Source organism: Ammospiza nelsoni, chromosome 3 (genome assembly GCF_027579445.1).
Source record: "Ammospiza nelsoni isolate bAmmNel1 chromosome 3, bAmmNel1.pri, whole genome shotgun sequence".
NCBI lineage: Eukaryota > Metazoa > Chordata > Aves > Passeriformes > Passerellidae > Ammospiza > Ammospiza nelsoni.
The window spans coordinates 23,672,597-23,696,564 of NC_080635.1; the positions used below are offsets into that span (position 1 = coordinate 23,672,597).

Genomic DNA, 23,968 nt, shown 5'->3' on the forward strand with positions numbered 1-23,968 from the left:
GGGAGAGAAGACCTAAAAAGTTAAGAGATATGCTGTAATTGTCCTGCAGAGGGGTTTAAGTATGATGATTCATCTCAGCATGAAAACTCCTGTAAAAATTCAATACTTACTCTAGTTGAATTATTTGTTGGGTTTTGGGATGTTTTCCTTCTGACAATTTTTTTTTGTTGATTCTGGGACCATTTTTTATATATGACAGAATGAAGGAGACATTTTGACTGTCAGCTATTTACAGAATTGATAGAAAGTGACCAGGAAATGAAATGGTATGGATGGTTCCTCAGCTGAAGCCAGGCTTTGATTTTCTGAACCTTTTATTTATGATATCTATTTCCTGGGTGTTGTGAAGCAGAATTTGTTATCTGTTAAACACTTTGAACTTTGTCTCTATTCTACTTGCTTGGTTTTGTAATACTAATACAAACTGGAGAAGTTTTCAACAAAGTCATGATGCTTTAAAGCTGTGTCCACTGATGTGTTAGAAGGCACAGTGACATCTGCTTGTTGCCTAAAACTGCCAGTGCTAAGAGGGTGCCATCAGCTATAGTTAGACTCAAAATTTAGGGCTCAATCTGGCGGTGAAGTGTGGGCAGAGGGAAGACATGCAGCACAGTGCAGACCCTATCTCAGCTTTGAGAACATAAAGGAGAAAGTAGAACTGCTACCCTCACCTGTTCAGGCATTTGGGTCTCTTTTTATAACCACCAGAGTTTAAAAGACCTCATTGGAGCAATGGCCTCATCAGAGGTGATGAATTTTCCCATTGCATCCTGCACTGCCCAGGAGTGTTTGACCTCCCCAGCAGTGAGCACAGCTCTGTCCTCCCTCCTGACCCTCATGGTCAGGAGGCAAATGAACAAAACCCAAAAATAGATGAGATGCTGCCATCAGCCACCGGGAGTCTGAAGTATCCCAGTCCTTGTTCCCTTACATGCAAAACACATCTCAGTGCAGTGTATGATGCATTCGCAAAGTTGTTGCCTGATTTACTCCTGCAAAGTGAGAACATAGGCCAGTCAGTATTCCACTTGGGTGTTTGATCTGTGAATTGTGGCTGTGTTTGGAGGCATTTTCGTTAGCCAGAAGCCTTCTGAGTTTGCCTCCTGTGTGTGTGGCTCTCTACAAACCCAGTGAGGCATAGCTGGATCACCCTGTCAGTGCCTCAGTCTGTAGCCACTGTGCAGCACTCAGGTCCTGCAGGACCTCTGCAGTGCCTGGTATCATAAATGCTTCTGATCACTTAGTCCAAGCCTGCAAGAGGAAGAACAATCTTTGTTCAGTGTATTAATGTGAGACTTGAGAGATACCAGTCTACGTCTCTGATCTGCAAAAACCCGCCTCTGGCAGCCTTTAAGAAATAATTTATTTCCTTCTGTCTTTGGTTCCCTTTCCATAAAATAGATATGGCATCATCATGCCAGACTACAGCTTGGAGAATTAATGGTCTGTGTGTAGAGAAAGGATAATGTGGTCTGTTTGGAGTTTGATTTCAGCTCTTTGGCAGGTGTCCCCACTGCCATCAAAATGTTTTCATGCAGTTCAGGAGGCTTCTTTGTCTCTCCTGAGGTACCCTTGCCATCATACTGAAAAGCCCTGTCTCACACTCCCACTTCACTGGGGTTGGGCAGAGATTCCCATCTGAGCTGAGGTGATTGGCCAGTGAATTGCTGCAGGAAGCTGGCAGCAGAGCCCTGCACTGCTCCCTCTCCCTGCCTCCCGTTTGTTCGGGGCTCTGAGCCCAGCCCAGCCCTGCGTGCGGCACTGACAGGGCAGTGCTCAGCTTCTGACCTGTCTGTGACAAATACAACAACTACAAAGCCAACAGCAGCTACAAATCCTGGGGTGTCTCAGCACTGCTTTGCTGTTGGTAGTTGCTGGAGTAGGTTTGTCCTTGAACAGGTTTGAGTGTGAAGAAGCCTCTCTGAGAACCAGAACAGAATGTTGTATTGAAGTGTGTAAATGCCTTGGAAAATCTCGGACAATCAGGAGTGACTCATGGCTTTAGCACCAGTGCTGGAGATCATTTGGCAAGATGCACTTTCAATAACCAATGCAGGCACAAGGACCAAGTGTTTTCAGAGCTGGCTGTGATGCAGAAATGAGCCTAGATTCTCCTTGCCCCCAAGGTACAGGCTAAAAGTATTCTCCTCTTTATCTGAGTCGTCTCATCTGCCTGATGACTGCTTCTTTGAAGCTCTGATATGGTAGATGTATCCAGCAAATGATGTATTTAAGAAGATAATCAAATGCAATATGACATGCCAAACATCTATTAAGACAGAAACACTTCTTCTTTCTGGGGAATTCTCTTCTCTTGAGTTGGGCAAAGATGAGGTTTGTGTGCTGATTAGTTGCAAGATGTCCTGTGAAGTAATTTGACTCAGCTAACAGGGAGTGGTGGCAGCAGCATCCTGTGCTTCTGCTGAGTCCTTCTGGGTCTGCACATTAGAGCAGCAGCAGGCAGCCAGCTGTTCACAGGCAGCTCTGCACCCTTCAGCAGCAAACCTGGGCCTCTCACAGGGGACAGCTTCTAATAACAAAGTTTAAAGGATCTTCTTTTAATCACTCCTGCACCTGAGCAAGATTGGAAGGTTGGATGCAGATGCTATAAATGTATATTAAAAAAAAAAAAAAAAAGCAAAGCAAGATAAACCTGCAGGTTTTGAGACTCTTATTTTTAGCAAACTGAGTTCCAGATAGTGTGCTGAGGGCAGCTGGGTTGCAGAACAGGTGATGATACGTAGTAATTTTAAGATAAATGCTAAAAATTGCACAACTTACTGAAGCAACAGCTTTTCAATTTATAGTATTCTGAGGATGGTGATTTTGAAGAGCAGCACTTTGAATTTTAGCTGGTTTAATGCAAACTAATGTTCTAGAAATAATCCTCTTTATTAATAAAGCACATTTCCTAAGAAGTAATGTATGAAACAGCAAATGCTAAGTAAAAGGAATATTAAAGACAAAATCTGTTTCAAAATCCAGATCTCATAAACTCTCCTGTTAAAAAAATATCTAATAGCAGCTGGATTGGGCTTTTTCTAGCTGGGTAAAATAGATTATTTGAGGGGGGGGAAGTGAATTTGCAACTAAAATTGAAAAGATTCCTGAGCACCACTTATTCAAAGGGTGTTTTCATTTAGTCCAACATCATGGCTGAACCACAGTTTATAGTTTGGGGCTGCTGGGGAAGTTCTTGCCTCTGTGTGCACAGGAATGCCTGTTCAGCTGAGCTCATGTGCTGCCAAGGTCTGCACCTCTGCCTGCAGACCTCCCACCACCCTGCTCCTCCCACTGCCCATGCTCAGCAGCGTAGGACATTGCTGACAAATCTTCCCAAGGGCCCTCTAGGATTTGAGAGGTCAAATATATTTATTTTAATTATTTTATTTTTCAAAACTCTTTATTTTTTCTTTTTCCCAGCTCTTCTAAAAAGTTTCAGGCCTGGCACAGTTTTAGAAATAAACGGGCTGCAGATGAAACTGGTGATCTTAGCACTCCCTACTGTCTGTGCATGAGAGAGGGGCTTTGTGTGTTCAACTCTGTGTGCTGGGAAAATATTTTTGTGCCCTGTCTGTTCTGCTTCTGAGCTTTGGGGAGCAGAGAGAGGGCTGTTGGCAAACATTTTAATTCTGGACCTCCTTTGGTGCAAGACCTGGCTTTGAGAAGGCGAAGGTAGGTGGTGTATTTACTGTTCTCAGACACTTTTGGAGGCAGTGAGAGAGAGCCGTCTCCATATTGCCCTGCAGCAAGGACACCACACTTACCCCGCAAGTTGATGTGTCACCCTCTGCTTGTGGGGCTGGTGCTTGTGAGGCCTTTGCTGAGGATGGGGACAGGCACCCAGGTGAGGAGCACAGTGGGGAGCTCATTACCCACCACGGAGCTGGAGAACAGCTTTTCCACATAATGAAAGCATGCAGCACGTCAAGAGATGCTCCAGTACTGGCATCCTGCCAGGAGGACTCTTGTCCTGAGAGTGGCATCAGATCCAAGTTATAAGTGAGCAGGTTTTGGAGTTTAGGGAGATTAAATAGTCTCTGCCAGCATTGCCATACCCTCCTTGACAGCATTTTCTAGAGCCTTCTGTCACTGAAGAACAAAAGCTGGATCCAGCAGTTGCCTGGTGGTTCCATCCACTTCAGCCAAACAGGCATTTTAGACTGGATGCCCCTGTAGCACAATGAGAATAATGGAAATTACAGCTGATTTACTATGCAATGATGCTTCTGAGCCAAATGGTTTCCATCTGAATGTGAAGCAGATTTGCCAGTGTGCTGGTGTAATGAGTGCACCATCTCTTTGCCCCTTCTGTGCCTTTGCAGTCAAGTATTTGCTCGAAAGTGCAGCATTAGATAAAAGTCATGAAGGGAGGGTTGGAAGCCACATCTTTAAAGTTTTTCCAGATTTTACTTGGTATATAATAGTAGCTCCAAGTGTTGGGAAATGGATAAATTAAAAGCATGCACAACTGCTTTGTGCAGAGTAACCCCGGTGTGTGCATGTGCCATAGGCTTGCTTCAGCAGGGCCAATGTGGAGTCCCCATGCCAGGAGTTGTAGGAATTGTGCTGTTTCATCTCAAGATAAAATGTTTTTGTCCTGTTGACTTTTGAAAAACCTGCTGGAAGCCTGAAAGCACTGTAGCTTCTTTTTATGGATCTGGTGCCAAAATCTCTGCAGCAAGGCCCCTGTGTGATCAGTAGCACAGAGCCAGATAAAGCCTGATATAAATCTATGCTGTGGGCAGACTGGTGATGAAGATGCGTGTTGGGAGAGTTCAGGAGCATTTGAGAGGACAGAGGACAGAGGATGAGATGTATCTTTGACAAGCCTCTGAGTCCTCTAAAATCTGTCAGTCCTTCCCAGCCCTGGGATAATCTGCAATTAGAACGACACAGCGATGGCTCGGGTCCAGCTGCTCGTGAGCTGTGATGGGAAGTGGGTACACAGAAGTTAGGTGGCAAATTCAAACTGCTGGAAGAGTTCCCATGAGAAATGGGGTTATTGTGCAGTAAGGGAGATGGTCTTAAAAGCAGTTCATTTTATTAGGATTATGATTAGTCATTATGTAAAAAATTAAGAGCACTTTTCATTTCTGTGGGATGATGAAGCTGTTGCCAAAATCCAGCTTTCAGTTGCTGGTGCTGGTTATATAATGATGACTGCTCTGTGTTTTTGAGGATTGTAACCTCTTAGTTGAAAACAATGTCAGGCAGAGATTCTTCAGCATGGTTTGCTGTTTGTGCAAACACTTTTATTTTCTCTGAGCTCTTTGTTAGATTGTTCAGCTGTGTCTTCGTCAGGTGTGCACACATAACAGATTGATCTAAGCCTTGTTTACTCAGATTCAGGGGGATGCACTGGCCACATCTGCTGTTGTCTTTCCTTGAGTTTAGATCCATGACTAACATTATTTTGGATAACACTGTCTTTTTTGGATCTCAAAATAGCATTTTCCATGAAATGACTGTTTGCACTGTATTGAAATACTCTCTTTGTGGAGTCTGCTTACTTAACTGCTGAAGTGTCTGCTGCACTCTTCAGTTGCTAAGGAAATAGTTTCCTTCCCTTGATAAATATTTTTAATGTCTCAGCCTATGCCTATGGTATAGGATCATACATCTTTTCACCAGGACAAATTTAAGTGAATTTTGGGACTAGTAATTCTTGCTGACTGGATGTCTTACAAAGGCATAAGAGAAAACAGAAAACAGAGAAGAGCTCTCATGGAGACAGGAAGAGAGGGATTTTTTGCCTTTGCTTAATTCTGAGCAATTAAACAAATTTATACACTGTTGTCAAGTACAATCATTGTCATAACAGAAAAACTTTATAGCACCATTGAAATGTCTACTCTTAGGTAAAGCTTTGCATTGGGAACTGTTCCCAACTGGATCTCACGTGCCTGAGGCCTTGGTTGTGTCCCCCAAGTTGTATGAGGGACGTGGCAAACCTTTCCTTCCTCTCCTCAGGCACAACTTTGCATCATGGTGGTGACAAAGCAGAATGGGTCTGTGGCAACATGAAACCCACCTGACTTCCAGCTGCTTCTCCAACCTCTCCATGGCTGTAGTTCTTCCTGTTTTCAGGGAAGTGAGAGTATAGCGTTCTGCTCACAGACTTTATTTCTGATCAGGATGGTGGTGTTTTACATTCCTACATTTGGGATAAGAATCAGTTCATGTGAAAGATTAGACTAGAAATGGGTAACAAAACATAATATGACAAGCTCCTTGAAAGATGCCTCTCTTCTTTTAAAAATAAGAAGATTATGCTATGTAAATATAAACCATAAATGCACATGGGGAACTAAAGAGCCTGTGATGCAGTGTGAGGAGGAGTTAAGATGAGGTTACAAAGCTCACTGCACTCCTAATCTGAGATATAGCATTGGTGGTGGCTTCTCTGAAATTTGAATATATCACATTTCAGTGGTGCTTAGAGGTTAAGGCTTGATGTCCCAGTGCTACCAGTGCAAGAGAAGCAGTTTGCTCAAGGGTGAGCTCTGTGCCACGTCTCTCTCTTATCTCAGATGGGGGATCAAGGAGAAAACTGATTTTACAATGCTCCTTAGGAGGAAGCAAGGAGATGTCACCTGAAGCATTCAAGTTTAGCCCAGTGTGACGTTAGAACATGGAAGGTAGAGATGGCAAAGCACGATAGTTAAACAATCAATATTTTATTGATCTCTTAAAAGCACCAACCACGGCAGCGTACACTCTGTGCTCTCCTCACTTCCTCTACTGAAGCTGAACTCTTCAAGCCTGCCTGCCTGCCTCTCCAGTGAAAATTAAATGTTTTGCATTGTCTCAGTGAAGTGGAAAAATAGGAGAAGAGGAGAAAGCTTAAATGAAAAGCTGTCTGTAAGATGAAATGAAACATTTTAGTTCGGGGAAATGAAGGGTTAGAGTTGCAGAGCAGAAGGAGGGCACTATTCGATAAAACTGGGATAGTTTTCAGGTTCAGAAAGTTAATTTTTTTTACTGATTTGAGAAGATGGAAGAGAATGGTAAAACTGCTGTACAGGAAGGGTTCTGGGATTAGGTGTCATTGTCTCCCCAGCTGAGATTTTTCTGTTTTGAATCAGTGGTGGAGGCATTTACTGAAGCAGGAGCTAGAATGTAGGGGTCCTACCCTCCTGGTGATGTCCTGTTGTGTGTGTTTCCAAAGTGAAACACAGGGGAGGCTTGGAGAAGCTTTCCCTGGGGTAACCTCAGCCATCCTGACCTGTGTCTCCCTTGCAGTGGGCAGGAGTCTCATCACAGTCACCTTGTCACAGGGCAAAGCTCTGGCAAGGGAGGGAAGGGGAAGGAGAGCTTCCCTTATGGCATCTCTGTGCACATCAGAGTTTGAACTGAGGCTTTGTCCCCATAATGTGATGAAAAGAGCTGTGCTCCCTAAAGGGGTGTTCAAATCCTTTTGGCAGAGGGGACAAGGGAATTTCTATGGGTACTGTCAGCTACTTTCCAACTACTCATTGAAAACCATGACCATAGTGTCCCAAGAGTCAGATGCAAGCACACACTTTTTCTAAGCAAAGTCTTTTAACAAAACTGGTTGCAAATGCAGCCTGAATTATGATTGAAAAGGCATTTGGGGATGAATGAACCACTGTGTATCTGCCTGTGTCTGTATAAGAGGGACAGGTGTGGTACAAACAAAGGTTGAGTGAAAGCTGCCTTTTAGATTCTCATTTGATGGTCTCAGGGAGTCTGGAGTTTGTGGCTCCTACTGCTCCTGGTAGAAGGTGTGTAGAGGTTTTCAATATTCAATTCTAACTTTGTCATTCTTTGAATACAGATTATAGTAAATATTTTAAAAATGAGGGTTCAGTCTCTTGTGAAGAAACAATGCTCTCCTGCTGAATTATCCTGGTTTTCCTCTTCTAGAGCAGGTGTTTTCTTCAGGAGAAATTCATGAAAGTTTAGCGTGTCTGAAATCACCGGACAAATTGTATTGAGGATCTCTTATCTGAAACTTGTAAGGGTGAACTCTCACCAGTTGTATCAGAAAAGATGTCTTGCACAAGTGACAGTTCAAACTACTGATAAATACTTGTGTGGCTGACATGAGACACTATGTGACATGAGACACTGTGTGCTGGGCCTGTGATGTCTTCCCATGAAACAGGCCATTTTACCTCATTGAATAATGACATTTTGCTCTGTGTGTGTATAAACTGAAAGGCCAATAGAACCCTAAGCATTGGTGCCACATTAGTAAAAAAAATAATGGCATTGGTCATATTGGAAGGATTGAGAAATTGCTGTAAAACTCTTGGAGAAGTGTGAATGAAATACACTGATAATACCTCTGCTAGTATTGGAATCTACATTCAGCATAGGACATAACTGTCTGCTTTCACAGAACTAAAATACCTGAAACAAAATCAAGAAATTCAGCTCTAAAGGGTTCTGTGTGAAGTTACTTGGAGGGACCAGCCAGTCCTTGGGTATTTTAATTAGCTCACCTGTGGATTTAGTGGGTGGGAGACAGCTATCAGTTTTGGCAACTGATAAGGGAGATGGGCCATCACTTCCCATCACCAGCTGCAACTGGGCTGTGGGAAACCGGCAGAGATTGTTTCTAGGAACTGAGAGTTTAGAGGAGCTCTTGTAATGGAAAGGTCTGAAACACCTCACTACAGTCAGTTCTTGTCTTCCCTTCAAGGTTTTAAGCTCCTGGCTTTTAGGGCTAAGAGGGTTTGACAGCTGCTTTGGGAAATGGTGAGCAATGCACTTTTTCTGTTGCTGATTCTCATTCAGTTATAGGTGGTTTGTTTCCTTCTCACATAATGTTGCCCAGGCTTCTGAACAGGGAAAGGACTGACCACTTGGGTGGCACTGGGTGCTTGCCTGTGCGTGACTGTGCAGCCATACTGGGCCACCGACTTGGGTAGAAGATTTATTCTCTTTTCTGTGCAGGGCTGCAGGTTAGTTTGTGTTTCTTCAATATTATAGCTGAACTTTGGGCCTGTCAGCTCAGAGAGAGACACATTAAAAGAGAGTTCATGTTATCTTAGGCAATTTATGCAGGCAGCTTTCATCTGAGTGTAATTCTCAATTTATAATTTTGAGAGCTGCACAACCCTTGTGCATTGGGGGCACGGAGCATTGTGTTTGTGTGGATTGGTTTGTGAGTGGGCATTCGAAGGTAGCTGAATGACTTGTAAGCTCTTGGTAAGCTCTGATTAATTTGAATACATTTGAAAATGCATTTGATTCCTCTCTTGGAAAGTAAAATACCTGTCAATCACTGTAAGCCTAATGACAGAAAGCAGATAAGTGAAAGCAGAAGGAAAAACAAGGGAATGAAGACACTAGCTAAGAGGAAATTATCTTAATGGCAAGCTAGTATCCAAATGTAATCACAGAAAGCAAACTATACAATTTAACTACTCCCTCAACACATCATTGCTTTTCTCAGCTCTACGACCTCTGCATCCAATTCAGATCTCAAGTGAAATTGTGTCTTGTGTCTGAGTTAGAGATGGGAAAAAAATCCCAAATCCTTGACTCTCACAAATTGCCTGGTTTCTTCCAGAAAACACTTAGTAAATGGCAGCAAGCCACAGGGAGCTTGGAGAAACAGACTCTGAGTCCTGAGAAAGCACGTTGTACAGATTATATGATGTTTTGTATAGTTGTAATTTAGGTGACAGAGAGGTGAGTTCCTGCTGTGCCTTGGGCTCTCCTTAAAGCAGTTTTTGAGGCAGTGTTGTCTGCCCAAGAATGCAGGTAGTGTGTTGATCTGGAATAAAAGATGACACTACATGAATTGGTAGCATGTTTGATGTCTGCCCACAGCTAGAAAAGCACCCCATGTGCTAAAAAGAAGATTAAAAAAACCAAAACAATGCAAACCCTCCCCCCACCCAAACAAACATGAAAATAGTATTTTATAGGAGTTGCTGCTAGAAACTGCTGACAGTTGGCTGTCAAAACCCATAAACATTCTTTTTTTCCTCATTAACTAGAAACAAGAAGGTCCTGCAGAGCATTTCACATTTTGATGGACATAGTAGTTCTCAGGGGGTATAACATTCCACCACTCAGATCCGGCATAATTTCCCTAAGCTCTTGTTTGCACATAAAGTATTTGCTTGTGACAGCTACTTTTCATCTTAGAATAATGAATTTCTAGTAGATCTTTAGCAAGATATCTATTTCAATGGCTTCTTTTTCCCTGTTTCTCTTGCATCCTTTCTACATTAGTGAAGGAGGTTGCTAAATGAGCCATAATGTGCTGTAATTGTGTCTATTCCGACCTGTGTGGTTTTTAGTTGTGCAGTTGTCTAAGTTTATTGTTGACAGTGTTTTGAAATCTGTTGTGGGGAAGACACATCTCTTAATGCCTCAAAACCTGCTAGGGAGACTGTTGCAGATCAGGCAGGGTTTTTTTATTATTTCCACTAATTGCTTTAGACATAGTTCTGTCTTGTTTTCGGTAGTATTTTTGTAAAAGCTTTTCCCTTTTCACTCAACACTAGCACAGCCTGTAAACCTGAATTAGAATGAGGAGTTTGGCATAGAGAAGCGGAGCCTTGAGTTGTGTAGAACTTCTAAATAAGTAATAGTGACACGATTAAACACTAATATCTGAGTTGATATTTCTAGAATTTGTAATCAGGCTACAAAGCAGGCTGTCACAGAGAAGAATTTCAACACTGTTGAAGCTGATAGTGCTCCTGACAGTAACATTTAGCCCAGATGTTGTTCTGTAGAGACTGAAAGCCTTGTTTCCTCTCTTCATCTTGGTAGCCTGGATGCTCATGTAATTATGAAGTTGTGTCTCTTCTGAGCACTTGTTTATTAGTGAAGTGCACAGAAGCCTGGTTTTTGGAAAGTAACTGGGTTCTGCTCTGTCTGAAGGGCAGGGTGATGACACCCCACAGCACAAGGGGCTGTGCCCATCCACATGTTGGCCCTTGGGCTTTGTGTCTCCCAGGGATCCCTGAGGTTTGCTGACACAAGCACCCCTGTACAGCCCCACTGCCAGGACCTTCTGAATCTTAGTTTGCTTTGAATTTTCAGATAATTAATCAAAACTAGAAATACTTGAGAGTGCCCAGAAGGCATGTGACCTTAGCTGGAGAGAAGCTTGTTCCTCTTCACAAGCAGAAATGAAATTCTGCTGTTATAGACAGTAAAGCTAGAGAGAACTTAATGACATCTGCAACATTATTGCACATTCTCTTGATCCTGTATTTAATGAGAAGGTAGGACCAGTGATTCCCTCCTTTCTGACAAGCCATCCCATAAACTTGCAAAAGCCACAGGCTCCTTTTGCCCTGACACCTGCTATTACACTGCTATAGGGATTCCTCATCATCACACTCTATGTTGATCACGTGCAGCTTTGGTTTCTTTAACATCAGGGTTAAAAGCATTTTTATTGTTGAGCCTTCTGTCTCTTTCCATTTTCTCTCCCCCTTTGCTTCTTAAAAAAAAAAAAAAAAAAACAAAATAAAAAAGGAAGAAAGATTGGATCCAATTTTCATCAGACTAACATCAGCCTGAAGATATTTTCATCAGTTCTTGGCAGATCCTGGATGGACTCTGTAATAATGAATGCCTCTTCATGATTGTTTTCCTCACGCTTAAATTCATTTTCTGTGAGCACTTTATGAAGCAATTTTAAGCTTTTAATTGTTTATGATATTTGGCACTTTCAGACTCTGGGAATGTTTGTGTCTATGAAAGAGAATTATTAAGCACCAGAGAAAAATGCCATGCTACTTGCTGCTGTGCTGAGGAAGACCTGCCAAATCTTGCAGTATTTGTGCATGCTATAGAGGTGGAAAGAAGGGAAGCTGGCAGAGCTAATAATAGCAGCAGCTTTGTGGCTAGAAACCTCCTAATTGTAACTCCATGATGACAGCCTGACTCAAAACATGATGAAATCCTACTTCTATCTATTCTAAATCCTACTTCTATCTATTTCTGTGGGCCTTGGATCAGTCCTTACAAATCAAAGTTGAAAAAAACCTTGGATGTTTTTCCACAAGACTAAAAGATCCTTTCATATCAGGTGCAGGCAGGTCTCTTTCCGCATTTGCAGGGGAAGGTTTTCAATACATTCACAATATGTCTAAATGTAGCATCCCCTGATCTTTAAGTCTGTCTCATGCAGTGTTGGCATGCAAGTCCAAAATCTGGTGGCTAATGCATCATTCCTGCCTTGCCCTTCTGTTGATGGCCTTTCTGGCAATGTGAGGAGAGGCAAAGAACATGGGCTTGCCATGACTTGGCAGGCAGCACCCTTCTGGTGGGGTTTGTGAACAAGCAACAGTTCATGACAAGAACAGCTACTGACAGTGGACAACATAGTAGAGCACCTCTCCCATGAGGAAAGGCTGAGAGAAGTAAGAGGCAGAGAAGTTCAGCCTGGAGAAAAGAAGATTTGGGGCAACCTCATTGTAGCCTGCCAGTACCTGAAGGGAATCTACAAGAATGATGGAGAAGGACTTCCTAAAAGAGCCTGTAGTGATAGGACTCAACTCAGGGATTCAAACTAAAGAGAGTAGGTTTAGATTAGATAATAGGAAAAAATTCTTCACTGTGAGGGTTGCCAGAGAAGCTGAGAATGCCCCATTCCTGGAAGCATTCAAGGCCAGGTTGGCTGGAGCTCTGAGCAATCTGGTCTAGTGAAAGCTGTCTCTGCCCCTGGCAGAGAGGTTGGAACTGGACGATCTTTAAGGTCCCTTCCAACCCAAACCATTCTATGATTCTATAATTCTATTATTCAATGAAACTTAGCCTTGAATCAAAAAGTGAAGCAATGTTTCATCTAGATGTCATGATGGATTCCCTATTGCCATCAAACTGGATGTTTTTCTAAAAGATGCAGTCTAGTGGTAACAAGATTCCTTCCAGTGAATGCCCCTTCAGAGCAATCCTATGGCCTGCCTTAATCTTGGGGGGTCACAATGGCATCTGTTCTCCTGGTCTTATCATAAAGAAATTATGAAAGTCATATTCGCAAATAATGTCCACACTCTGTTATTTAAATGATGCTTGGGTTTCAATGCTGAGCACAGTAAAATTCTTGTAACAGTTGCTGGGCAATCCACATTTGACAACCAAGTATTCAATTATGTCTACTTCATTTTTTAAATATGTTGACTTTAATTTGTAAAAACATTTATTCTGGAAATACAACTTGAAAATTCTATGATGATTCAAAAGAGGCAGACTTAAGTGACTTTACCCAAAGTCACTGAAGACTTCACAACTAGATAATACTGAGGAAAGGGAAAAGTGCTTGGTGTAACACTGTCTTTCTTTCTTGGACAGGACTCCTGCACAGGCAGGATTATGGTCACAGAGAGCATTCTGTCATAGGTCTGATGGGATACAGAGGAGCAGGAGTGCACCAGGACGTGTCAGTGCATTTCTCCACTTGTCTCTGAGTGAATTTTCCAAAAAATGAAATTGTTATAGAGCCATCATCACTGCATGCCTTGGTTAAATGTTCATACAATTGCAAGAATCTGTGCCTAACAGGGCTATTTTTCAAGGTTTTGGCAAATCTAGGCTGATACCTCCACAATACTCCAACTTCTGGCAGCTTGGGCAGCTTCCCTGTGGAGGTACAAGATTCAGCACCTTTTTAATAAAAGCAGAATTATGAAATGAGACTTGAGATTGGAGGTGTGAAATATGCAGCTTTAGGCCTGGTGTTTAAATTTCATGTTGTTTCATCTCACTTCAGGTTCTTGGTCCATCTTTTGGGTTTTGACATACTGTTAAAATGCTCCCACTAGGTTTTTTCTGTGGGACCTGTGTGCTTAGGTCTTGAAGAGTGCAGTGTTCTGGAGAACTGCATAACTTGTGAAGTCCCTTGTGTTTGAGCAGTGTATGATACATGGTCTAGGAGATTTTGAGAGTGTAAAGCTCTGCCCCTTCCCAGACAGACATGAATGCTTAGAGAAAGGGTTAAGGAGGTACTGTTCTAAAAGCTACCTTGGGATCTTTGCAACAATATTTTGGGTTTTAACTTTGAGTAAGGTCATATTTGTAGCCCTATCAAATTCCATATGAAAAAGTAGGTCCAGACTTCTCTTCCTTATAACAAATGAAATCTATTTCCTTTTCCTTTGTACTCTTACTGCTTGTGGGAGCAGGTGTACATCCATTGGCATGCCAGCCAGATTTTCTGAATAACTTGGCTGCTGCTGAAAATAAACCACTTGAAAACAATGTTTTCCTTAGCATTTATAAGAAAAGAGTCAACTTTAAATTTATGTGTATTTTTATTTATAAGGAGCATTTAATCTTAAAAAAAAGGCAGAAAAAAAATCAAAAGTGGAGTTTATGAATGCATTTTCAATTACTGCAGAGTTTTGCATAGCTGTAATATTTTTGCTTACAACATAAATATGGAGCTGTCTGGAGAAACTTCAGCATTGGGGAACTTGCAGAAAGGGCGACAAGAGACAGCTTTGTCTGAGCTTCCCAAAGAGAAGTTGCGCTCTCAGCTGTTTCTCCAGTGTCTCAGGAGTCAGGTAAAAGGAGCCAGCCCAAGAGTTGGAGGGATGTCTCCTGGCAAATGTGTGTATGTTTGACTTGCACTGTGTGAGCACAGCTTGCCACATAAATGGGTATCTGTAGAAGATGTCAGGCAGGGTGGGAGACCCAAGGGCTGCATTTCTGCATTCATGCAGTGGCTGCTGCCCTGGTGCACTTCCCTTGGAGCTGGTGTAAGGTCTTGTGGAAAATGGAAATCAGGGATGTGGTGGCAGTACCCATGGCAAAGGCAAGGTTTATACATCTCCTTCTACACACACTCCTGTTCCTGCTGCAGTGGGATCTCCCAAAGGCAAAGCAGGGAAGGTGTGTTTGGGTCTCTCAGGCTGGCCACCACATGGTGGGAAGGCTGATGGCAGCTCCTCCATGGCCAAGCGTGCCTGGCATCCAAAGGGGGGCTTACCTAGGCAGTGCCATGGAGAGCAGTGGGGGCTGTGGGTGGGTGAGTGCTGCCAACGGCTTGTCCATCAGTGCTCACCTTTCTGCATTGGCTGGTAAATTTATTGTGTCCTCCACCACAGAGGTCATGCTACTAACTGCTTGAGGTGCGGTGGCTAGGGCTAATATGGACTGGGCCAGGCTGTTAATATGGGATTGACTGCTTGAGACTTGGTCATTGCTGTCTCTCCTGCATGGTGCTGTAGCAGAGACAGCTTCTGTCACATAACTTACCCATTTATGTTGCAAAAACCAGGCATTAAATAGCAAGAGATGCTCAAGTACTTTCCAGACAAGTGCTGATTGGGCTGTGTGGAGCAGGGTCTGGCCTAGACATGGACTCTGCAAAGCATCCTGGCCTCTGGTCTGAAAAGCCTTCCCTGATGATCCCTGATGATTCCACTACACCAGTCAGTCACACATCCCTTCTGAGCATTTAAGGCAAGTCCTGATCCATAGGTCAGACCAAGACAACATGCTCATGTACAGAGTGAGCCCTGTTAGCTACATCTGGCACAGATGTGGATATCCACACAGGATATCAGACAAACCCCAGGAGAGGGAAGTCTTCGGGACACGGAGTTTTCCGCAGGGACAAATTGACCTGGTTTGGTCAGGTAGCTGCCTTGGTGTGCTGGGGCTTTATGCCCCCAGAGCCAGCCTCAGGGTGCTGCTGAGTGACCCCCTGGGACCCTGCCTGGCATCACTTGGCTTCAGCAGAGCAAGAGGGGCAGTTCCCCTAACACTGGGCTGGCACTCATCCCTCAGGTAAAGTGGGAAACTGCCAGTGTGTGGGAAGCTATTGGCCTGCAGGATTGCATTGAATTCCTGTGAGTGCTATTCTTTTACTTCTAAGGATTATACTGCTTTGTCCACTTTCTACTGAGCTCATTGCAGAGTGAGTTTCCTGGAGGGAAGAAAAAAAAGACTGTCAAGTACCCTGTTTTCTTATTCTTATCTCATATTTAGTTTCCTAATTACAGCTTGGAAATAAAATATCCTTCCTGCTAATTTTATTCTTTTGTATTTAGGAAATGCTGCCAAGTCTGACAACTTCTTCCTTCCAAAGATGCACTGTTAAGATGTTTTTTTCCCTGCTCCACAATGACAAAACTGTCAAGAAGCATTGGAGTCTGGAGAAACATTTATTTTGTGTGTGCCAGTGAAGAAGTGCTTATTAACTTTAGTTTAATTTAAATTTGTCTGCAACAGAGGGATGGGTTTATTTACACATTTCCTAATAATGATTTGAATCTCAAAGTTATTTCTGCATTGAAGTGTAAGGTCTTTAAGTGGATTTTCCCCAAAGCAGCTAAAGGGATTAGGTATCAATGTTCAGTAGAAGCTGTGGGCTGCATCTTTTACCCTCTGTATTGCAAACTTCAGCTTTGGGGACCTCTCATTTTCAAACTAGGCTACTTACTGGTTCTTCATTAGTGCTAGAGTGGAGTTTTTGGGTTGGCCTGAAATATACCAATACCGATGTAAAATGCACAGACTTTTTGAAGGGAATGTATTTCCATCACATGCAAGGAAGAAACGTTGCCTGGCTACAGGTTGAGATGCTGTGAGGCTTTTTTCAGTAGAAGCCTCACAGCATCTCAACCTGTGGGAGGGATCCTTGGGCTGCTCCTGTAGAGATCACTTAGCCTGAGAGGCTCAGGAAGATATAATTAGGAGGGTAGATGGAAAATTAATGCTTCTTTGTGCAAAAATGTTCTCTTTTGCATAGAAATAAAGAGATAAATTAAGGCATGAAGCTCTACAAGCTTCTGAGGTAATCAAGCCACGAGCAGCTACCCCATGTCTTGCCAAGCCCATCTCCCATTGTCCTTGTGCCTCTGGCTTTGGGATTGACTCAAGTGTTGCATCCTTAAACTGCACATTGCTTCTAAAAGAATATGTGGGAGGAAGGGAGGGTAAGAAGCACTTTGCAAACTGCTGTTGAAGAGTCCAGAGTAGTCTCTGCTGTACTGGCACCACGAGTGGCCAAGCTGCACTAAAGTAGTATCAGATCATTTGCAGTGAGTGAGCTCTGAGATGAGACTGATGGGAATGGCTCTGTAACGTTAGAAACTTGGTACTGAACCATATAGTCAGGAAAACAAATACAAGAAGTCACTTTTTAACACAAAATAGAACAAGTATCTTCCTGGGATCATTATATTTACAATGGCACTGCCTTACTCTGACTGTCAGAGCTGGAGAAGTATTTTTCTTCTGTTTTTTTTTCTTTTTGGTGTTATAAGACAGATGGTGTCTGCTCTTAAATAATGAAATAAGCCACGTTCCACACAACATAAGACATTTGAAAATGTTGCTATAAACGTGCAGAGGTTGTGCAAGTCTCAGTTAAAATGGATTCTTTCAAACAATTCTTTCTCCCACTTTTCCCCCTTAACAAGCGTGCAGTTAATCACAGAGTGAAATCTCTTTCCCTCTGTAGATTGTGTTCCGGAAAATCAGCGACGTCAAGCGGGAAGAAGAGGAGAGGATGAAGAGGAAGAACGAAGCGCCCCTGATCTTGCCCCCGGACCACCCGGTGCGGCGGCTGTTCCAGCGGTTCAGGCAGCAGAAGGAAGCGCGGCTCGCGGCGGAGAGGGGCCGCGATCCGGACGAGCTGGATGTGGAGAAGGGCAATGCCGTCGGGGAGCAGTCCTCCGCTCGCGCCGTGGTCAAGGCCAGCGTGGTGACGGTCCGGGAGAGCCCAGCGACGCCCGTGTCCTACCAGCCCGCCTCCACCTCCGCGGCCTCCGACCAGGCCAAGCTGCAGGCCCCGCCGGCGGAGCACGCGGCCTGCAAGGCCTCGGGGGAGTACCCCCGGCGCAAAGGCTGGGCCAAGTTCAAGGAGGCCTGTGGGAAGGGCGAAGACTGGAACAAGGTCTCTAAAGCAGAGTCCATGGAGACTTTACCTGAGAGAACTAAAGCTTCAGGAGAAGCTACCCTGAAGAAGACAGACTCTTGTGACAGTGGCATTACAAAAAGTGACTTGCGCTTGGATAACGCTGGGGAGACGAGAAGCCCGCAGGACCACAGCCCGGTCCTCACCGAGGTCAAGCATTCCTTTTATCCCATCCCAGAACAGACTCTTCAGGCCACCATGCTAGAAGTGAAGCATGAGTTGAAAGAGGACATCAAGGCTTTAAACACAAAAATGACCAATATAGAAAACCAGCTTGCTGAGATACTTAGGATATTGACCTCAAGAAGAAGCTCCCAGTCACCCCAGGAGTTGTTTGAAATATCGAGGCCCCAGTCTCCTGAATCAGAAAAAGACGTGTTTGGAGCTAGCTGAGGTGTTTCTTTTTAAAAACAAACAAACCAACAAACAAAGAAACAGCCCCCTAACACTTTACATTTAATCTTTCTTGAAAACAAATGAGGGATCCGTTCACTAAGCATGTTCCCTCTGTCCAAAAAGGTATGGTAACAGGAATTGCAACCTCATGTCAAGATGGCAGCTGACTTTGAAGCCTTTTTGACAGCAAGGGTACAGTTTCTAAAGTTTTTCTTTCCTCCCTTTGTCCTCATTCCCCCCCCAGCCCCCTTCTCTCCCCTGGGATGTTGGAATAAGAATTCTGACAGCAGCAGCCTCCCCGTGAGCCCCAGGTGATCTCTGAGGTTTTTGGAGCATGCCTTATGTCCTTAGCTCGGGTTATGCCTATATGAATAAGCACTTGCCAGGGTGCTTATCTTTTCAGTGTTTGGTGGGTTGTTTGTTTTTTTGTTTTGTTGCTGCTGTCACTGTCTCAGTCACCTCTACAACACGTTGGATGTCACAGTATATTTTCATAAAGCTGTAAAAATGCAAAGAGCAGTAGGAGACATGTATTTTATTGTGTGCTTAAGTTTCTTTTGGGTAGTCAAGGAAGGGCTAATAAGATGAAAAAAAAATTGTGGTTTTTAATTTCAAACTGACATACTGCTAAAACAATTACATTTGGCAACATCTTCAAAAATAGTCACAGTATTTCAGATCTATTAATAAATGGGATCTTCCACAATCATTCACTGAATCAAAGATATGATTTTTTCCAACCTTTTTATGCTTTTTCAAAAAACTTCTCTTCTGTCTCAGATGTCTTTCAACATTTGATACTTCTGCTTTCAACTCCAGCTGCTGGAGGGTTGGGTGTGAAGTGTACCTGAGAGCAGCCCTCAGCACAACATATTTGAAACATCACTAACAGGTCCTGCAGATTTGCCTCCCAATGAAAATATACTGTGGCATTTATGTCCTGTTCTGCTATGAATCTGCTCTTTTAATTCTTGTTAAATTATTATTCAGAAGTTTCTGTTTTGATAATGTTCATTGAAGCCAAAGGCTTTCACAGAATTTTTAACAGTGCCAGACAGTGGCATTTTCCTCTACATCCAGATGTGTTGTTCCTGATCTAATCTAGCTTGGAAGCAAATGGATAGTAGAGGTAGAAATTCAGTGCTTACTGTATGCAAGTGCTATTGTAGCAAGGAAACAAAGAGATCTGCTTCTTAAAGAAGGAGATGTTTCCAAAACTTATATTTTCATAACTTTTTTCAGAGGAAGATTGAAGCACTTTACCAAAACTATTCTTCATTATTCATATAGGGTAGCATAGATGGTGTCATGACTTGTGTTCTCACCTTGGGATACAGGTGTGTATTCACAGTACATTCACTCCACTGATCTGGTATGTTCACTGGTTAACAGTAGCTTAGATCTCAGAAGCATGGTGCCATACCACACTTTAAGGGGTTTTCATCTTTCATGTCAACAGGTCTTAACACTGTGTGTGTTAAATCTCATTCTTTTTCCTTGGTACTAAGTCATTTACAAAGAAACACGGGATTTTTTGGGGGGAAGATTTTTGTTCATGTTAAGTACAGAAGAGCAGGGAACACGATCAATTTTAATGATTTCTGCTGGCCTGATGCTTGCACAGGGCAGTGCAGAACAGTGCCAGACTTCCCTGGGGAGCTGGGACGTCCACAGATGACTGGCACAGGGGTGAGGCTGTGCCTTGCAAAGCTCCCAGCTCAGGTCCTGCTGTCAAGAGTGGTTGTTTCTACCTGTTCCTGCAGTAACTGCCCTTGCTCTCAAAGATAACAATTATTCCAAGCCAGCACCACCATTTCTTAGTCCAGAGGCAGATGGTTTAGGATTGGTTTTTATTGTCTTACTCCTTGGTTTGGTATGGAGGTGCCCACAGACTGTGAATAAGGATTTAAATACTCCTGAGAAACAACTCCCGGGTTCGTATCTGTAGGTTACCTTCTTCCCTCCCACAAGGAAATGCAAGCAGGGAGATGAGTTGCTCTGAAACCAAGAAGGTACTTCCTTAACTTATTTCTGGTTCCATGTTTAGGTTTTTCCAGTGGTACCTGGTGTCTTTTCCAGTTGCTCACTGCAGTCGTGCAGTGCTGAGGAAGGCACTCTCTGACCAAAGCCACGCTGTTTGTGTTTGGTGCTTTAATCACTCTAAGTGGCAGCAGGTACCTGCAACAGCAATGGCATGGCTGCCACAGAAACCCATCCATCCACAGTTTCTGTGAAAAACTTTGTCATGATTTTTTTTCTTTCTGGTCTTCTTAGACAGTAATTACTACCTAAGTAAACCCCAGGTGTACTGATATACAAGGATTTGTAACTGATTTCCAGCAAGTTTTTAGAGACTGCCTTGGAGTCAGTTTCCTGATCCAGGCAAATTCCTCACCAGCATGACATTCATGACACTTCTCTTCATGAAGTTTTTGAAAGGCTGAAGGTCTTAGCAAGTCATTTGTGAAAGTGTCACCCATTTACCTGCAGCTGGATAAACATGGACCTGAGCTCATCCCAGGTGGACAAGGGAGGAAATGTTTACAGCCTCCCAAGAATGTGCCTAGTATCTCCAGAACTGCAGTGCAAACCTAAAAGTAAATGTGCAGTTGCAGGTTACCGGCCCTTTGTTGCTGATACTGAATTGAATTGTTTCTCAGTGATATTTTTGTGTGCCCTCAGGGATATGACAAAGGTTATTCTGCTGTTGTTGATTGCCCAGCCTGGAATCCCACCAGGACCAGCCCCAGAAGCCCCCTAATTGTAATAATTGCCCAGGCTGTGAACAAAGGCAGACAAGTCCCCGTTTTCTGGGGATGCTCTTTGTGTAGCCTGATGCTCAGAATGATACCAAACTCCTCCCCACCCTGTATAACAGTGATTGGGTGAACCCAGTCCTTTTCTAAGGCTTTTTTCAGGCTCTTACAATGGCCTATAAAGACATTTACTATTTGTAAAGCCCTCAAAGATGGTAACAAACACCTGAATTCTACTTAAAACTTAATGTCTTTGAAGATTATGGCCAAATTTAACTTTGCTATGGTCAGGAAATGGCAGAGAAACTCTGCTTGCTCCTTACAATGACATTTCAGGGTGTCTGCTCCAGGTGAGCCCAGACAGGAGTCAGTGCCAGTCAGACCTGCACAGCTGTAACTGAGATTAGGCCCATTATTATGAACTGTCAGGCACTAACACTGGTTGTAGAAGAGTACATCATCCCTCAGCAACCTGTATTTGTTGTAAGAGAATTTGAAAAAAAGTACTGTCTAGGATGAGTTTTGGAGTTTGGATTCCCTGGACTACTGAGTGGTTTAAAAATTAACAAATCCATGCCCACTCCTTTGAACCCCAGGCTAATCTGAACCTGTGCTATGGTGCTCAGGCTCTGCTGATGCAGCACTTTTCCTTTAAAGAGTGGCAAAAAGCCCCTGCGTTACAAATCTGTCTTTCTCCACTGAGCCTTACACTCAGACAGATGCCTATGGCTGGATGGCATGTGGACCCATCAGAATTGTTATTAGTTCTTTGATTTTATTTGTCAGCTTTTCCTTTTTCTCTTGTTCCTCTCTACGTGTTGAGTAAGCCTTTTCACTTAATTATTTTCCAGCTTAGAACTGAAGGATCTCTGAAAATAAGACTCTGCCCCTTCACAAGGAAATGCTTGTAGATGGTATAAAGAAAAAACCCAAACAAAAACCAAAGCCTCAGTTTTGACTGTGTTCTGGCATAGTGCTTCTGCCATTTAACAACCTGCTAAACGACCTGCATCATTCTAAAGGAGCTGATGTGACTATATGGTCCATTCTGACTATATGGTGTAATTAAATTCCAGCCAAAAGAAGGTAGTTGAGGGAAGGAGCCTGTATTATGATTTGGTCAAATGGGAACTTCTGAAAGTTCATCCTTAAATGGTTACAAAGAATAAAAATATGCAGCATATGAAAAAGGATTAAAAAAGCAAACCCCAGCCCTCACCCCTACCTTGTTCAGATACATTTACTTCTGTCTGGTATTACAAGTATACTTGTGAAAACACCATTCTTCCTTTAAATCTCTTCCACAGTTCTGCCCTGAGCCCCAGCGAACACCCTGTTTAACAGCTTCGGAGGCGATGCTCTGTTCTACAGCACTTCCCTTAATGAACTGAACAAGATACTTACTGTGACTATCTGGTGATATATTTTCAGTCACTCTTAACCAATCTGTGAAAGAATTGACGACATAATTTGTCTTTGCTATATAAACCATGAGGTGTATGATTACGCTTGTGCAGATGCGTGTACATACACACATATATATAATATCTGTGTATAGATAAGTCTATGGATTGCATTTCTGTTAAGTAAAAGCACATTCCTCATTGATTCCAGTCAAGAAGGGAGCTTAAATCTTCCCAGCAGACATCCACTGAGTGTCCTGTTAGTGTCTTGTTTGTTAACTGTTGAACTTTTAAGGCCATGATTTTTGATTTTTCTAGCTGGCCTCAACTTCATACTGTGAGTCTGGTAAATAGTGTGACTAAGAGAAGATCTGGTGAGGGTCATGATAGTCAGGAAAGAGAAATCCCTGTGAAATTGGAAAAAAGCTGTGTCCTAGTTGGTGGGGATAAGGCTTAGAAGCTGGTGTTTGTTGCTCACAGTATCTCTGAAGCCAAGCTGCCCTGGTAGTGTTCATCATGGCTTTTCCTGCAAGAGAGATGGTGGAATAGATGGATTTATTTTTTTCTGGTACCAGGGGCTGTCTCAAAGGTGCTGAGCCTATCCTTCTTCTCATGGGCAGCATAACACATGGTTGCTGCAGCTCTGCTTTCTTGTCCTGGTGTTACGTGGCAAAAAGCATCTTCTACTGAATTTTTCATTTCTACATAGTCTCCTGTGGGTGTATTGGCAATAACAAAGTCTGTGTTTTTGCTGCACTTGTGATACATCAAGACAAACCTTTTAGAGAGAGTCCCATGCAGGGGGAGCTCCAGAAATTTGAGGTGAGGCACAGTAGGATACTGTATCCTCCAATCTGACATCATTTTGACCACATTGTTGTGGGAAGCATTGATTCAATTAAATAAAAATAAAGCTTTTTTTGCAATAAGATATATCCAGCATTTAGCCTTAAGACCCTTTCATAAGTGATATAATTCAAAATGTGATTCCATTCTTCTTCCTTCTTAATGTTCTGTAGTATTTACAGTGTTGCCTAAAGATGAAGCACTTTGATTAGCTTTCTAAATCTAATGGAAATCACTTGCTGGTAATCACATTTCTTTCTCCACTTATTGCCTTCTTATTAGGATAATTAATTACTCCAATTGCCCTCTCCCCTCATAAAACAAAGAGACATAGATATTGTCTAAACACTTTTGTATATCAGGGAGCCAACCTGTCATATTGCAAAAGTGTTTCACAGGCTTTTTTTACAGATCAACAAAGCTAATGTGAATTTACCTGCAACTGTAATTTGTTTCAAGCTGATTGTTGAGTGTTGTGTAAACATATTTGATGTGTAATCCCAGAACATCTCTGTAACTGGATCCAAATGCCTAATGTTAACAAAACAGTTTGGGGTTTTCACTAACTGTTCTGAAAGGCTCACGGGCTTCTTTCTTCTTCCCACTAAATCTGTGACCACTAACATAGAAAAAGAATCATTTTAGCTGTAGATGAAAGAAGTTCAATAATCTTGTATCAGGATGAACTGCTATATAAA

The 23,968-nt window shown here is 42.8% G+C and overlaps 1 protein-coding gene across 1 annotated transcript in view; it reads left to right on the forward strand.

Annotated features, from left to right (window-relative positions):
- KCNH1 (potassium voltage-gated channel subfamily H member 1) overlaps positions 1–18,872 on the forward strand; it is a 176,402-nt gene extending 157,530 nt beyond the window's left edge. Inside the window, exon 11 of the mRNA XM_059468364.1 lies at positions 17,414–18,872. Within this exon, the coding sequence (XP_059324347.1) occupies positions 17,414–18,262 (849 nt within the window). The 3' untranslated portion in view covers positions 18,263–18,872. The remainder of the gene's footprint in view (positions 1–17,413) is intronic.
- Positions 18,873–23,968: the final 5,096 nt, after the last annotated feature.